Source organism: Gopherus evgoodei, chromosome 14 (genome assembly GCF_007399415.2).
Source record: "Gopherus evgoodei ecotype Sinaloan lineage chromosome 14, rGopEvg1_v1.p, whole genome shotgun sequence".
NCBI classification, from domain to species: Eukaryota; Metazoa; Chordata; order Testudines; family Testudinidae; genus Gopherus; species Gopherus evgoodei.
The window spans coordinates 32,624,470-32,640,065 of record NC_044335.1 but is presented as its reverse complement, the minus strand read 5'-3'; the positions used below and the strand labels follow the sequence as shown (position 1 = coordinate 32,640,065).

General features: G+C 46.8%; 1 protein-coding gene across 3 annotated transcripts in view; it reads right to left on the bottom strand.

Annotated features, from left to right (window-relative positions):
* The window catches only part of LOC115635170 (fer-1-like protein 4), a 121,441-nt gene that overhangs the window by 7,658 nt on the left and 98,187 nt on the right, over positions 1-15,596 (bottom strand). For all 3 annotated transcript variants that reach the window (XM_030533505.1, XM_030533507.1, XM_030533508.1), the window contains 5 exons: positions 14,335-14,489; positions 12,897-13,075; positions 3,625-3,710; positions 2,709-2,807; positions 1,687-1,928 (listed from right to left, as the gene is read on the bottom strand). In XM_030533505.1, coding sequence (XP_030389365.1) covers positions 1,687-1,928; positions 2,709-2,807; positions 3,625-3,710; positions 12,897-13,075; positions 14,335-14,489 — 761 coding nt within the window. The remainder of the gene's footprint in view (positions 1-1,686; positions 1,929-2,708; positions 2,808-3,624; positions 3,711-12,896; positions 13,076-14,334; positions 14,490-15,596) is intronic.

Below are 15,596 nucleotides of genomic sequence, written 5' to 3'. Positions count from 1 at the left end.
CAACATTGCAAATGCCATTCTTGTCAGTTTCAGTGCTGGGGTGAGCAGAATCTCTGCTACCACAGGAACATCAGTTTCACTCAACAACATCAGGGGCTCTAAGGGCCTGCAGCTCTGGGGCATGGGGACAAGAAGCCCTGGCTCTGGGCTCCTGACTCTGCAGCAGGAAGCCTGGAAGAGGGAGTTCTCAGCCTTTCCAGGCTCCCGGCTGTGGAACCAAGAGCTGACCAAGGGCTTTCAGGCTTCTGGCTCCATAGCAGGAGCCTGGAAACCCTGGCTTGGCTGTGTGCCCCAGAGCCCTCGACTCTGGAAGACTGGGGTTTCCTGAGCATGGGGCAGCCTATATGTGTCTCAGAGCTGTGGCCTCTGGAGCCCTGGGCTCCTTTGCAGCCTGGCAAGGGGGCAGGTTTCCCAGAGAACACTGAAAATGTGGTGAATCTGAGCTGTGTCTATGAAACGCTCCAGGTTCAGTGAATTGGCATTTTCCACTCAAACTCTTTCAGCAGAAAATTTCCATCCATCTGTATTATTATGCTTGCAATAAAGCACATCCATCTGCTTATGTTCCCCTCAGAGGGCCTAGTGTTTAGGGCCAAGGTTCAAAGTTTGGGTAACTTAAGCCTAACAGAAGTAGGGAGCATTTTCTGCACAGTCTGAGAATGAAAGGAACATCCTAAAAGGAGAGAAGAGTTGTCAGCAGTCTGCCTGTGGTGTTTCTAAGGCACCTGCCACCATGGCACCTAAGTGCCACCAGAATCACCAACCACTACCTCTAGGCTGAAAGTCTCCTCCTTCAACCAAAAGCCCTGGTTCACGCTGACCCTCTGACACAACAGTATTTCTAAAGCTGCAGGAGGGCTCCAAGTCCCTGGAAAGCGGGAGCTCAGAGGCAGTGAGAAGGTGGTTATGCAAAAGCCAGAGAGAAGGTGAAGGTCACTATGCCAGGGTTTCTCAAACAGGGGTCGCTGCTTGTGTAGGGAAAGCCCCTGGCGGGCTGGGCTGGTGTGATTACCTGCCCCGTCCGCAGGTCCGGCCGATCGCAGCTCCCATTGGCTGTGGATCACTGCTCTGGGCCAATGGGAGCTGCTGGAAGCGGCACCGGCCAAGGGACTTACTGGCTGCTGCTTCCAGCAACTCCCATTGGCCCGGAGCAGCGATCCACAGCCAGTGGGGCCGCCACTTCCAGCAACTCCCATTGGCCTGGAGCAGCGATCCGCGGCCAGTGGGACCTGCGATCAGCTGGACCTGCAGTTGGGGCAGGTAAACACACTGGCCCGACCCGCCAGGGGCTTCCCCTACACAAGCGGTGACCCCTGTTTGAGAAAGCCTGCATTATGCAGAGCAGCAGTGGGGTCAGCTTTGGAAGAAGCTGCTCACTCACCCCTGTTCCGTGGTTAGGGGGCACAGAACTGCACAGTGCAGAGATGGGTCAGAAGATAAATACTGGCTTGAATGAGAGAGTTTAATCCCAATGCCAGGAACCAACTGGAACCTGGTAGGACCCTGGTGTTGTAAGCAGCAGTTCTACCAGTGGGCCAGGAGCAACTGCAAACGCAACAGAGGGCAAGTGAGCTCCCTGCAGCCCCGGCTCATCTCGACTGGGAACCATTTCCTGCAAAGCTCAGGGTGGGCGGCCTGGGCAAGTGAAGCAGGCAAGGCACTTCTCTCAGCAGGAGGATACTGTACCTAGAAAGTCATTCGCTGAAATCCTGTCATAATCCCAGACCTGAAGGACCAGGACAGCTGGCTCCCTGAACTCAGATTCCTCCAGTGAGAAGATGGAGTCCTTCTTCTTATAGGAGATCTCCTTCTCAGTCGGGAGGTAGTCAAAGTGGAACACAAACCTCCAGTTAAAGTTGCCTTCCCCAGTCAGAGAGTTAAAGTGAACGTCTGTTTCTTGTTTCTCATGGTCCAGACCTTTGATCCAGCTGCAGAAGAAGTTCAATTAACATCAGTTGTCATGTTAAAGCAGTCCCAAGTGTCAACATCACTAAGCTGCCGGAGTGCTGGGAGCAAGGGCCCCAGGCTGAGGGGCAGCACTCAGTCACTGCTCGATAGAGCCTCACAGCAACGAACTCTTATTCAGATTAATAACGGGCTTAGCCAACAAGGCTCAACTGATTCAAATGGCAGATAGGAACATGTCAGGGGTGCCAGGTCTATGCTGGGCCCCAGCCATTATGAGGGCTCTAAAGGGGCCTCTCTCCAGTCTCTCTTTTTTGGGGGTACAACCCCCACCATTTAGATGGTCCAGTATCTGATTATGGGGACAAATCAGGCACTTGGTTTTCTGAGTAATAGGAACTGAGCCCACAACTGGTTGCTGATGCACAAAATGCAGGAAGGAATTGCAGGTGTTGGTAAACGGGTCCAAGCTGTGCAGAAGCTGCATACCATGTTAAGGGGGGACAGTGCCTGGGTAGGCTCAGTCATAGGGATGAGGACTGACATGTTCTGAAGAACAAGTCTGGGCTGGGTGTTAGGACTAAGGCCTTGGTGGGTAGACTAAATGGACAGTGAGCTAGACTCCCCCAGGAGATGGAGGCCCCATGGCTGGTGAGATACGAGGAAAGGCTAGTGATGTCTGTGGGACTCAGGCAGTAGGGGGCGCTGCAGTGTCCAGGCAGGGTCAGACTGGACAGGTCAGCTACTCATTCTCTGGTCCTGTGGCTGTCTCTGCTCATATGATTCCCCATCAACTCGGGCACCTTTTCACGTAGATGTCGCTGGAGGTTTCTCCTGTTATTGGATTAACGTCATCAAGAATCACGTCGTCTGTGTTCCAGATGATGACACGCAGCTCGTAACTACCAGAAGGGAAAGCCAAGGGCAGGTAAGAGAAGCACGTTCCAGTTCAGAGTTTGTCAGGGCCAGGCGAAGCTACCCCCTTTTCCCCCTGGGACAATGGCCTGCACCAGCACCCACTCAGCCCAGCCACCCATCCTAGTGCTGTGCTGTGCTATGCCTTCTGCCAGGGGTCCAGGACATCTCGCAGAAGACCCCTCTCATGTCACTCGGGCCCAGTTTTGCAGATTCTAGTACAAAGAGGTGTCTGAGCCAAAGCACATCTCCAGCGTACTGGAATCTGCCCAGCATGAGTCAGGCACGAACAGTAGCAAGAAGAACAAGAATGGCCCAGGCTTGGGATTTTGAGGCACCTGTGCTAAGCTGTGTGCTGACAGTGGTACTGCTTCAGCTCAGACGCTGCTGTCTGGAGTTTGGGCTCCGCCTGGAGCAACGTAAACCCAGAGGACACCTCTCCTCCTGGCCATGTCTGTGTGAGGCGCAGGAGCAGTTTTCCCTCCGCTCAGCCACCCAGCATGCAGTGACAGAGGGAGTCCCTGGGAGAGCAGGATGAGGTGAGGCCGGCAGCCCCCCTGAACCAGCATCGAGAGGAAGCCATGGAGATGTGCCAGGGGCCCAGAGCTGAAGCAGTACCACTGTCGTGGCCTAGCGGTGAGCCTCCAAGCCTAACAGATCAGTTAGTCTGCCCTTCTCACCCAGTCACAGTCTCCGTGGGCACAGACTGCAAGGGAGGCATACAGAGCAGGACCCCAGGCTGCGGTTATAAACACTCGGTTTGTAATGGCTCCGTCTCTGTCCCCGTCCCCTCCAGGCCTGTACCTGATTGGCAGCCGAGGCTTGATATTGACAGGGGGAGGTGCTGGGACATCATTTGGAAACATGTCAATCCACATGTGGAGGGAGCCCTGCAGAAAGGAAAGAACTGAGCTGCTTCAAAGGATTCACCAAGGCTGAATTCACAAACAGATTTACTCTCCCACTCCCTGACCTCCAGAGAACCCTCTTCCCAAAACTACTGACCATTCCGCACACTTCTGGGTCACAGCAACCCTCACAGCAAGCCTCTCAGGATACAGAGAGCACATGCCACCGCTAGGAAAAGTCTGCCACACTGTAGAAGTTGCTTGTATTTAAAATGTCTCCTTATGGGGGGAGGGAGTATTTTAAGGAATAACGTCTGCTCAGGACGTTGTTGCCATGGGGTTCACCAGCATCCTTACAAAATAGTTGAATACAAGTTATTTACTATGTAAAACTGAAATAGAACATTTATTTTCTATCTCACAATAGCATCACTTCACTGGATGTTTCATATTTGTCAGTGGCAACCTTAATTTGCTCACTACTAAAACACCTCACCCCCAGGCTTGGCTTCCCATCAGTCTGATATTGGTCCTGGACAAGATTATGAAATGGTAGATATGGGACTTGATTCATATAATCAATGCCAGTGAGCATGGATTTAGGGAAAACAGACCCTGCCAAACTAACTCGATATCTTTTTTTTATGCGATTACAAGTTTTGTTGATAAATGCAGTAGCGATGGCCTAAAATACATAGCCTTCTGTAAGGTGCTTGACTTGGTACTGCATGACATTTTGATTAAACTAGAATGATATAAAATTAACATGGCACACATTAAATGCATTAAAAGCTGGCTAACTGATAGGTCTCAAAATACAATTGTAATGGGGAATCATCATTGAGTGGTGTGTTTCTAGCAGGGTCCCACTGAAATCTGTTCCTGGCCCTATCTTACTTAACATTTTTCTCAATGACCTGGAAGAAAACATAAAATCATCACTGATAAAGTTTGCAGATGACATAAAAAATTGGGGGAGTGGTAAATAGTGAAGAGGGCAGGTCACTGATATAGAGTGTTCTGGATCGCTTGGCAAACTGGGCACAAGCAAACAGTATCATAGAACAATGGGTTAGAAAGGACTGCAGAGATCATCTAGTCTAGCCCCCTGCCAAGATGCAGGACTTGTTGTGTGTAAACCATCCCAGACCGATGCTCTCCAGCCTCCTTCTAAAAACCTCCAGTGAAGGAGCTTCCACAACCTCCTTAGACTGTCTGTTCCCTTGTCCTACTGTTCTTACAGGTAGGAAGATTTTCCTGAGATTTAATCTAATATGAGTTTTAATAGGGCTAATTGTAAATGTATACATCTGGGAACAAAAAAAGTCGGCCATACTTACAGGATGGGGGACTCTGTCCTGGGAAGCAGTGACACTGAAAATGATTTGGGGATTGTGGTGGGCAATCAGCTGAACATGAGCTCCCAGTGTAATTTTGTGACCAAAATAGCTAATGTGATCCTGGAATATATAAACAGGGGAATCGCTAGTAGCAACTGGGAAGTTATTTTACCTCTGTTTTGGCACAGGTGCAAACACTACTGGAATTGTGTCCAGTTCTGGTGCCCACAATTCAAGAAGGATGTTGATAAATTGTAGAAAGTTCAGAGAAAGCCACAAGAATAATTAAATGATTCAATCACCCTAACATCTGCTGGGAGAGCAATACAGCAGTGCACAGACAATCCAGGAAGTTTTTGGAGAGTGTTGGGGACAGCTTCCTGGTACAAGTGCTGGAGGAACCGACTAGGGGCCATGCTCCTCATGACCTGCTGCTTACAAACAGGGAAGAATTGGTAGGGGAAGTAGAAGTGGGTGGCAACCTAGGCAGTACTGACCATGAGATGGTTGAGTTCAGGATCCTGACAAAAGGAAGAAAGGAGAGTAGCAAAATACTGACCTTGGACTTCAGAAAAGCAGACTTAGACTCCATTAGGGAACTGATGGGCAGGATCCCCTGGCAGGCTAACATGAGGGGGAAAGGAGTGCAGGAGAGTTGGCTGTATTTTAAAGAAGCCTTACTGAGAGCACAGGAACAAACCATCCCGAAGTGCAGAAAGAATAGCAAATATGGCAGGTGACCAGCTTTGCTTAACAGTGAAATCTTCGGTGGGCTTAAACTCAAAAAAGAAGCTTACGGGAAGTGGAAATTTGGACAGATGACTAGGGAGGAGTATAAAAATACTGCTCGAGCATGCAGGGGTGTAATCAGGAAGGCTAAGGCACAATTGGAGTTGCAGCTAGCAAGGGATGTGAAGGGTAACAAGAAGGGTTTCTACAGGTATGTTAGCAACAAGAAGGTGGCCTGGGAAAGTGTGGGACCCTTACTGAATGAGGGAGGCAACCTAGTGACAGATGATGTAGAAAAAGCTGAAGGACTCAATGCTTTTTTTGCCTCGGTCTTCACAGACAAGGTCAGCTCCCAGACTGCTGCACTGGGCAGCACAGTATGAGGAGGAGGTGAGCAGCCCTCAGTGGTGAAAGAACAGGTTAAGGACTATTTAGAAAAGCTGGACATGCACAAGTACATGGATCCAGATCTAATGCATCCAAGGATGCTGAGGGAGTTCGCTGATGTGATTGCGGAGCCATTGGCCATTATCTTTAAAAATTCTTGGCGATTGGGGGAGGCCCAGGACTATTGGAAAAAGGCAAATATAGTGCCCATATTTAAAAAGGGGAATAAAGAGAACCCGGTGAACTACAGACTGATCAGCCTCACTATAGTCCAAGGGAAAATCATGGAGCAGGTATTCAAGGAATCCATTTTGAAGCACTTGGAGGAGAAGAAGCTGATCAGGAACAGTCAGCATGGATTCACCAAGGGCAAGTCATGCCTGACCAACCTGATTGCCTTCTATGATGAGATAACTGGCTTTGTGGATATAGAGAAAGCGAAGGATGTGATATATCTTGACTTTAGCAAAGCTTTTGGTACAATCTCCCACAGTATTCATTCCAGCAAGTTAAAAAAGGATGGATTGGATGAATATACTATAAACTGGATAGAAATCTGGCTAGATTGTCAGGCTCAACGGGTAGTGATCAATGGCTCAATGTCTAGTTGGCAGCAGAGTGCCCCAGGGGTAGGTCCTGGGGCCAGTTTTGTTCAACATCTTCATTAATGATCTGGATGATAGGATTAATTGCACCCTCAGCAAGTTCGCAGATGACACTAAACTTGGGGGAGAGGTAGATATGCTGGAGGGTAGGGATAGGGTCCAGAGTGACCTAGACATATTGGAGGATTGGGCCAAAAGAAATCTGGCAAGGTTCAACAAGGACAAGTGCAGAGTCCTGTACTTAGGAAGGAAGAATCCCATGTACTGCTACGGCCTGGGGACCGACTGACTAAGCAGCAGTTCTGCAGAAAAGGACCTGAGGATTACAGTGGACGAGAGGCTGGATATGAGTCAGCAGTGTGCCCTTGTTGCCAAGAAGGCCCATGACATATTGGGCTGTATTAGTAGAAGCATTGCCAGCAGATCAAGGGAAGTGATTATTCCTGAATATTCGACACTGCTGCAACCACACCTGGAGTATTGTGTCCAGTGTTGGTCCCCCAACTACAGAAGGGATGTGGACAAATTGGAGAGAGCCCAAAGGAGGCCAACGAAAATGATTAGGGGGCTGGGGCACATGACTTACAAGGAGAGGCTGAGGGAACTGGGGTTATTTAGACTGCAGAAGAGAAGAGTGAGGGGGGATTTGATAGAAGCCTTCAACTACCTGAAAGGGGGTTCCAAAGAGAATGAAGCTAGGCTGTTCTCAGTGGTGGCAGAAGACAGAACAAGGAGCAATGGTCTCAAATTGCAGTGGGGGAGGTCCAGGTTGGATATTAGGAAAAACTATTTCACTAGGAGGGTGGTGAAGCACTGGAATGGGTTACCTAGGGAGGTGGTGGAATCTCCATCCTTAGAGGTTTTTAAGGCCCGGCTTGACAAAGCCCTGGCTGGGATGATTTAGTTGGTGTTGGTCCTGCTTTGAGCAGGGGGTTGGACTAGATGACCTCCTGAGGTCTCTTCCAACCCTAATATTCTATGATTCTATGCTTAGAAACCACGCCTGATCATGAGAGACTCAGCTCAATCTATTCAGCTTAACAAAGAGAAGGTTAAGGAGTGACTTGATTAGTCTATAAGGACCACCATGGGGAGCAAATATTTAATCATGGGCTCTTCAATCTAGCAGAGAAAGGTCTAACATGATCCAATGGAAGGAAGTTGAAGCTGGACAAATTCAGAGTGGAAATAAGGTGAACATTTTTAATAGTGACTGAGTAACTATTGGACCAATTTACAAAGGGTCATGGTGAATTCTCTATCACTGACAATTTGAAAATCAATTGGCTGTTACTGAGGACATCAGTATAATTAGCCCCATTTTAAAGATAGGAAACTGAGGTCCATGGAGGTGACATGATTTCCCCAAGATTGCCCATCAGACTAGAAGGAGGAAAAGAACTCTGGTTTGCTGAGTCCCAGGCCAGTGTTCTAGCCATTAGGCCATGCCTCCTGTGATATCCAGCTAGCCATTTGGCATCTGCACACACCAATGCAGTTCTGTAGCATCAGCAAGTGAGGCGCTGCCTTTGAAAGACTGGCCTTACTGAATCAGATAAGGCTCCCAGTTTTACAGCTCATCCAGAGCTGAGTGCCCCAGCCACGTACCTGTGTATTGAATCTGTCCTGGCTAAAGACTAATGCTGCCTGCTGAGTCACCACAACCACTTCCTCCTCCCTGGGGGGCTCTCACCCAAGTTCTGCCCAGACCCAGCCAGCCTGCGAGATCCACCGTGAGGTCTGGCAGCATGGCAGCAGTATTTCAGTGTGGTCTCATCCATGCCGTAGAGAGACTCAGCTGCCTGTGGGTGATGTGATGCTGTAGCGTTGGCTATGCTGCCAGTGTGTTTGTAGTACATTATCAGACCTGGTTCTTGCCATGTTACTGGTGGCTTCTGTAGCCATACACCGGGCGTTTGGGGGTGAGATGGAGAGCTGGGCTTGTGCCCCGTACAGCATCTCAGCAGCACACCACGATGGAGCCACACAGAGTGCCTGGTGCTGCCCTTTGAGCTTCACCTCCCCCGGCTGCCACTTCTGAAGGTGCGATTTCTGCTGTCCTGTCTCGTTTCCCGCACCCGGCATTACCCTGAGTGCTCTGGGAGCATGAGGGACTAGCCAGGTGCAGGCTCTCTAGTCTCAGCTGTCATTTACAAACAGCTAGTCTCCAGCTGTTCAGAGTGCAAAGAATGCCTCCACCAGGTGACAGGAGTGACACTGGCAGTGGGGTGCTCCATCTGCAGAGACCCTGACACAGTGGTTCTGAGGGGTTAATGGCCTGACTCATTTCAGTGGGTGTTGACTCAGATGCCAATTTGCTTCACTCTAGTTGTGGTGGATTCTCCATCACTGGCTATGTTTAAATGAAGTGTGGATGTTTTTCTAAAAGATCTGCTCTCGTTCAAACAGGAATTAATTCAGGGAGATCCTATGGTCTCTGTTATGCTGGGAGTCACACAAAATGATCACAAGGCTCACTTTTGCACTTAGAATCAATTAATCTAATTAGATGTGTGCATGCCCACAGCCCTGATATATGGCAGTGACTACCTGTACAGAGGAGATTCACTGTCTCTCACTCTCTTCTTCTTCTTCTTCTTCGCTATAAAGATCTCCCATCACTTTTGCAAAGCAGGGTGATAACTTGGAATCCTGGATAAGTTCCCTTTGGGCCAATTATGTTGTTTTTTTAAAATCAGCAGAACTGAACAACTTGCATCCAAGAGTTTTAGAAGAAGTAGCTCAGCTGCTCTCTGGACAGATGATGTTGGGGAAGTTCCTGAGAACTGGAAGAAAGCTGATGTTGTGCCAATATTTAAAGAAGGCAAACAGGATGGCCTGGGTTAGACTGAGCTCAATCCTGGGCAAAAGCATGGAACAGCTGATACCAGGCTCAATCAATAAGGAACTAAAAGATGGTTATGTAGTGAGCACCAAGCAACACGTTTGGTGGTGGTGTATTTTTTTTTAACTAGGACTCGTCAAATTAAAAATATTGAATTGGGTTTGCCAAGATATCAGGTTATCAGTTATCTAAGGGAAAATATACAATTATTACTTATGAAGTGTGACAATGACACAAATACTGGTGGAGTGGTAAACAGCAAAGGGGCAGGTCACTGATACAGACCAATCTCGGGCGGTTAGTAAGCGGGCCTCAAACAAATAGTAAGCATTTTAATTAGGGCTGTTGATTAATTGCAGTTAACTCACACAATTAACTAAAAAAAATTAATTGTGATTAATCGCAGTTTTATTTGCACTGTTAAACAATAGAATACCCAATTGAAATTTATTAAATATTTTGGATGTTTTTCTACATTTTCATATATATTGTATTATGAGTTGTAACTGAAATCAAATTAAATTATTTTTTATTACAAATATTTGCACTGTAAAAATGATAAACAAAAGAAATAGTCGTTTTCAATTCACCTCATACTGTACCTTAGGGCAGTCTCTTTGTCGTGAGAATGAAACTTACACATGTAGATTTTTTTTATTATATAACTGCACTCAAAAAACAAAACAATGTAAAACTTTAGAGCCTGCAAGTCCACTCAGTCCTACTTCTTGTTCAGCCAATCACTAAGCCAAACAAGTTCGTTTACATTTGCAGGAGATAATGCTGCCAGCTTCTTATTTACAATGTCACCAGAAAGTGAGAACAGGCATTTGCGTGGCAGTTTTGTAGCCGGCATTGCAAGGTATTTACATGCTAGATATGCTAAACGTTCATATGTCCCTTCATGCTTCCATGCGGATGACATTTGTTAAAAATATAATGTGTTAATTAAATTTGTGACTGAACTCCTCAGGGGAGAATTGTATGTCCCCTGCTCTGTTTTACCTGCATTCTGACGTATATTTCATGTTATAGCAGTCTCAGATAATGACCCAGCACATGTTGTTTGTTTTAGGAACACTTTCATGGCAGATTTCACAAAACGCAAAGAAGGTACCAATGTGAGATTTCTAAAGATAGCTACAGCACTTGACCCAAGGTTTAAGAATCTGAAGTACCTTCCAAAATCTGAGAGGGATGAGGTGTGGAGCATGCTTTCAGAAGTCTTAAAAGAGCAACACTCCGATGCGGAAACTACAAAACACAAACTACCAAAAAAGAAAATCAACCTTTTGCTGGTGGCATCTGACTCAGATGATGAAAATGAACATGCGTTGGTCCACACTGCTTTGGATTGTTATTGAGCAGAACCCATCATCAGAATGGTCACATGTCCTCTGGAATGGTGGTTGAAGCATGAAGGGACATATGAATCTTTAGCACATCTGGTACGTAAATACCTTGCAATGCCTGCTACAACAGTGCCATGAGAACACCTGTTCTCACTTTCAGGTGACACTGTAAATAAGAAGTGGGCACCATTATCTCCTGCAAATGTAAACAAACTTGTTTGTCTTAGCGATTGGCTGAACAAGAAGTAGGACTGAGTGGACTTCCAGGCACTAAAATTTTACATTGTTTTATTTTTAAGGCAGTTTTTTTTTCATAATTCTACATTTCTAAGTTTAATTTTCATGATAAAGAGATCGCACTACAGTAATTGTGTTAGTGAATTGAAAAATACTAGTTCTTTTGTTTTTTTACAGTGCAAATACTTGTAATCAAAAATAAACACTTTGCATTCTGTGTTGTGACTGAAATCAATATATTTGAAAATGTAGAAAATATTTAAATAAATGGTATCCTATTATTGCTTAACAATGCGATTAATCATGCGATTAATTGTGATTAATTTTTTTAATCACTTGACAGCCTAATTTTAATACAACCAATATAAGGTCCTTCATTGAGGAACAAAGAATGCAGGCCATACTATCAAGATAAGTGACTGTATCCTGGAAAACAGGGACTGAGAGAGACTGAAGAGGTCCTTACGGTAATCATCTGAACAGGAGCTCGCTGTGCAATGATGTGGCTGAGAGGATGAATTTAATCCTTGGATTTATAAACAGGGGAAATCAAATAGGTGCAAAGAGGTGCACATTATCTGTCTAAATGGCATTGGTGAGACCATTACAGGAATACTGTGCGCAGTTCTGGTGTCCACACTTCCAAAAGGATGTTGAAAACTTTGAGTGGGCTCAGATAAAAGCTACAAGAATTATTTGCGGTCTGGAAAACCTGCCATACAGTGAGAGAGTAACAGAGTTCAAGGTATTCAGCTCAACAAAGGGAATGTTAAAAGGTGGTCTACACACACCTACATGAGGAGAAGACTGCTGATAGATGAGGGCTCTTCAGTCTAGCAGAGAGTCAGAACAAGATCCAGCGGCTAGAAGTTGACACTAGATTAATTCAGACTGGAAATAAGGTGGAAGTTTTTAGCAGTGAGGGTAATTAACCACTGGGACAACTTCCCAGGGATGTGGCAGGTTCTCTCTCACTTGAAGTCTTTAACTCAAGACTGGATGTCTCTCTCCAGATGACCTACACTAGCTCAGTCACAAGTTACTGGGCTGGATACAGCAAACAGAAATCACCTGGCAAGGTTCTCTGGCCTGTGCTATGCTGGAGGTCAGACCAAATTAGCACAATAGTTCCTTCTTGCCTTAAAATCTATGATGTATGCCTCTCTACATTACACTTCGTCTAATTTCAGCTCCTTACTTGAAGCCACTGAGCAGTGCAGTTGCTAACTTTAAAATGCTGCCAGGTTCTGCTCCAGAAGTGGCTGCACTTTATCAATAAGTTATTAACTGATCACTGGGTCCATAGTTTTTTATTACTATTTGTACTACAGCAGTGCGTAGAGGCTTGACCCAAACAATTGAAAGGTGTGACCCTGAGATATGGTGGGGAATTTCCCATGGTGCTGCAGGGGGTATAGCTAGGAATCACCGGACAAATCAGAGCAAAGGAAAACATAGACAAGACAGGCAAGAGATAGGGGGGAGAAACTGAAGCTGAATGGCAGGAAACCTTTGCTGTTGATGAGCTCTAGTCCAGTGTGGAACAGTTTGCCAAGGGCAGAGGTGGGAACTCCATTGCTTGGGACAGTTCCCGCTGGACTGGACAAAGCCCCAGGGAGGAGACGGTGAAGAACAATCATGTTCTGGCTAAGGGTGTGACCAGCTGGCCCAAAGAGCTTTGCTAGTCTTACAACACACTGGTACTCTGGTGCGAATAAACGGGTTAGTCTGACCTGCACGAGCCCGGGGTTCTCTGCGTTGTAAAGGGACCGAACCTCCACGTGCTCTGGGACCAGTCTGTACCCGTACTCTGGCATCTCATCCCAGTGCTGCAGGACATACAAAGCCTTCTGCTCATCATATGCTGACCAAGTCTCGTCGTCCATTTCTCTCTTGTCTTTCACAAAGGCCTCTAGAACACAAGACAGCCAGTCAGAAGGATCTAAAGACGTGTGGCCAACAATGATTAGTAGAGCTGTAAGGGAGAAGGCTGGAGCATCCTAGCACACCGAACATCTATACAGAACAACGGAATGGGACGAAGAAGAAGGGGAGAGCTGTGTAGAAGAGAAGTGGTTAAAAGGCCCAGGGAGCTGCTTTTGAAGAAGGCAGAGTGTAGTGGAGAAATCTTTTGAATAAAGATCTGACTAAAGAGAAACAAGGGAAAATGACAGTGAGCACCTGCTACCCCGCCCCCAGAACAGGAGAACTGGGGGAACCAAAACTCCCCAAGCAGGATCCCTGCCTTCTGGGGGAGTTCCACTACCCAGATCTCTGCTGTCCAGCAGGTCGCTCTCATGGGAGGCTGCATTTCACATGCATATGTGGTGTTGGGAGAAGTAGGTTGTGGTGTTTTCCATATGCTGATAATACAAACTCTGCATGTCCAGCTCAGCCTATGCAGCTAAATCTAGCCTCACTCCATCTGTTAGTGAGACTGGAGCATGCATGAGGCACAGATGGCTCAGGCACAATCTAGATAAGCCTGAATGAGAGGAAGGATAATGGAAAATAAAAGCACAAAGAAAACCCAGTCAGGAGAACTGTCAGTGTTGCTGATGGACAGCTAGTCACAACAGCTGCATACAAGGACTGTCAGTTGTAGCTTCAGTGAAAAATAAGCAAAGCTTTCTCAGGGGGAGTGTTAAAAGAAACAGTCAAACCAAACCTTGCCCACACAGCCTGCGTGACAGGCTGACGCTCAGCAGGGCAGCTAGTCCAGGGGCTCACGCACCAGCTGGGAATTTGTGTTTGGACTGCACAGTCTGGGCAGTGTTCCCACTTGGTATAACTCCATTCTCTGTCTAATTTGAGGCCACATTATGAACCACACTGACATTACTGAGCAGTTACTCATATTTAGTGAGTAAACTCCCATCAGTGACTGCTCACCAAAGTGAGTAAGGGGTTCACAATCAGCCCTTCAACTGTAAACTCCTTGGTTCAGGGGCAACCTTGTCTTGTGTGGTCTGTGCAGCTCTGAACATGCTGCTGGAGCTCCTTGGAACATGTTAACAGTGGCTGAGTGGTTGGTCCAGTCAGTGAGGAGAGGGGGGGCTCAGTGTGCACCCCAAGACATGAGCCTCGCACAGCTGAAGGCTGACAGAAGGCAAGAGCTGGTCACCCTTGAAAACACCTGGAGTTAACTCTCCCCCCAGACACACACGGTACCTTCAGGGAAAGCCTCAGGAGGGACCTTGAAGATCTTGTTGTTCACTTTGACCTCCTCCCGCCTGTACTCTGCGGAGGGGAGAGAGCTCTTCTTGCACAAACTCTCCAAGATCTGTGTGGGCTTGAAAGCATCTCGCCACATGTTATAGCCATCTCTGTGGGGAGGGGAGAGGAGGTTCAGACATGCAGAATTCTCCCTGATGTAGCCAGGGTAGATAATATTTATACTGGGATGTGAGAGCTGCCTCCTCTGGCAGACTCTCCACTAGGCAGATGGGGCTGCCAGAGTACTGTGAAAGCACTCCCTGTAGGCTCCCTAGGGAAGGTTATGAAGCAAGCTGTTGGCTTATCAAGAGACTAAGAACCTCTCCCTCTTGGACAATGAGGCCGTAACAGGCCCATGAAGAGAAATCTCCCACCTCACTTCAACCATTAGCCAATAACAGCAATAGAAGAAATGACAGCAGTGATCTTTACTGGGAAATTCTGGATGTAAAGTTGCTGGAGGGTGTCCATACACATGGGGCCCTATCTAAGATGAGGGAGTCCTATCCTCTCTTGTGGAAATGGTCAGCTCACAGGCAACCTGTTCTGTTTGGACTTCCAAACTTCCCTGCATTGAAATCATTATCTTATTCTTGTGTGGCTCTTTGTATAAGGAGCTAAACAACTTAGCAAGACAAAATTTGCCCCAGTTCAGCTGACGAGGTGCTTTCGAGGAGTTGGGGGTACAGATTAGTTTAGGAACCTTAATATAAATTTAACTGAATTTTTTGTTTGGGAATTATCCCAGTTTCAAAAATGTTTAAGGAATGACCATGATGATGAATGATGTCAATGGATCACTATTATATTCAGGAATAACTAGTATGAATGTATTTGTAGTTCATGTTATAATAATTCTCGGCTGCCACATGCAAAATGTACCAATTCTCGAGAGAGCTCTTAGGAGACTTGGGTTGGCCAGTGTTGCAACACCTGAGATTTCAAGTTTGAGTCTCTCCTGCAGACTCACGGGTAAACACGTAGATCTCTGCACACACTCCAATACACAAATTATTTTGCTGGGGCACATCCAGTTTTCTGCATTGCTGATTTGCATTTGCTCTATAACTTAATTAGTCCATTTGCATTAAAAGTTGTAATTTTTTTTTAAATGTAAAGCCATTTTGTTCAATGGTAGCCTGTGTTAATGCAGGCACCGCCCCCCACAGCTCCCATTGGCCATGTTTACTGGCCAATGGGAGCTGTGAAGCCTGCTG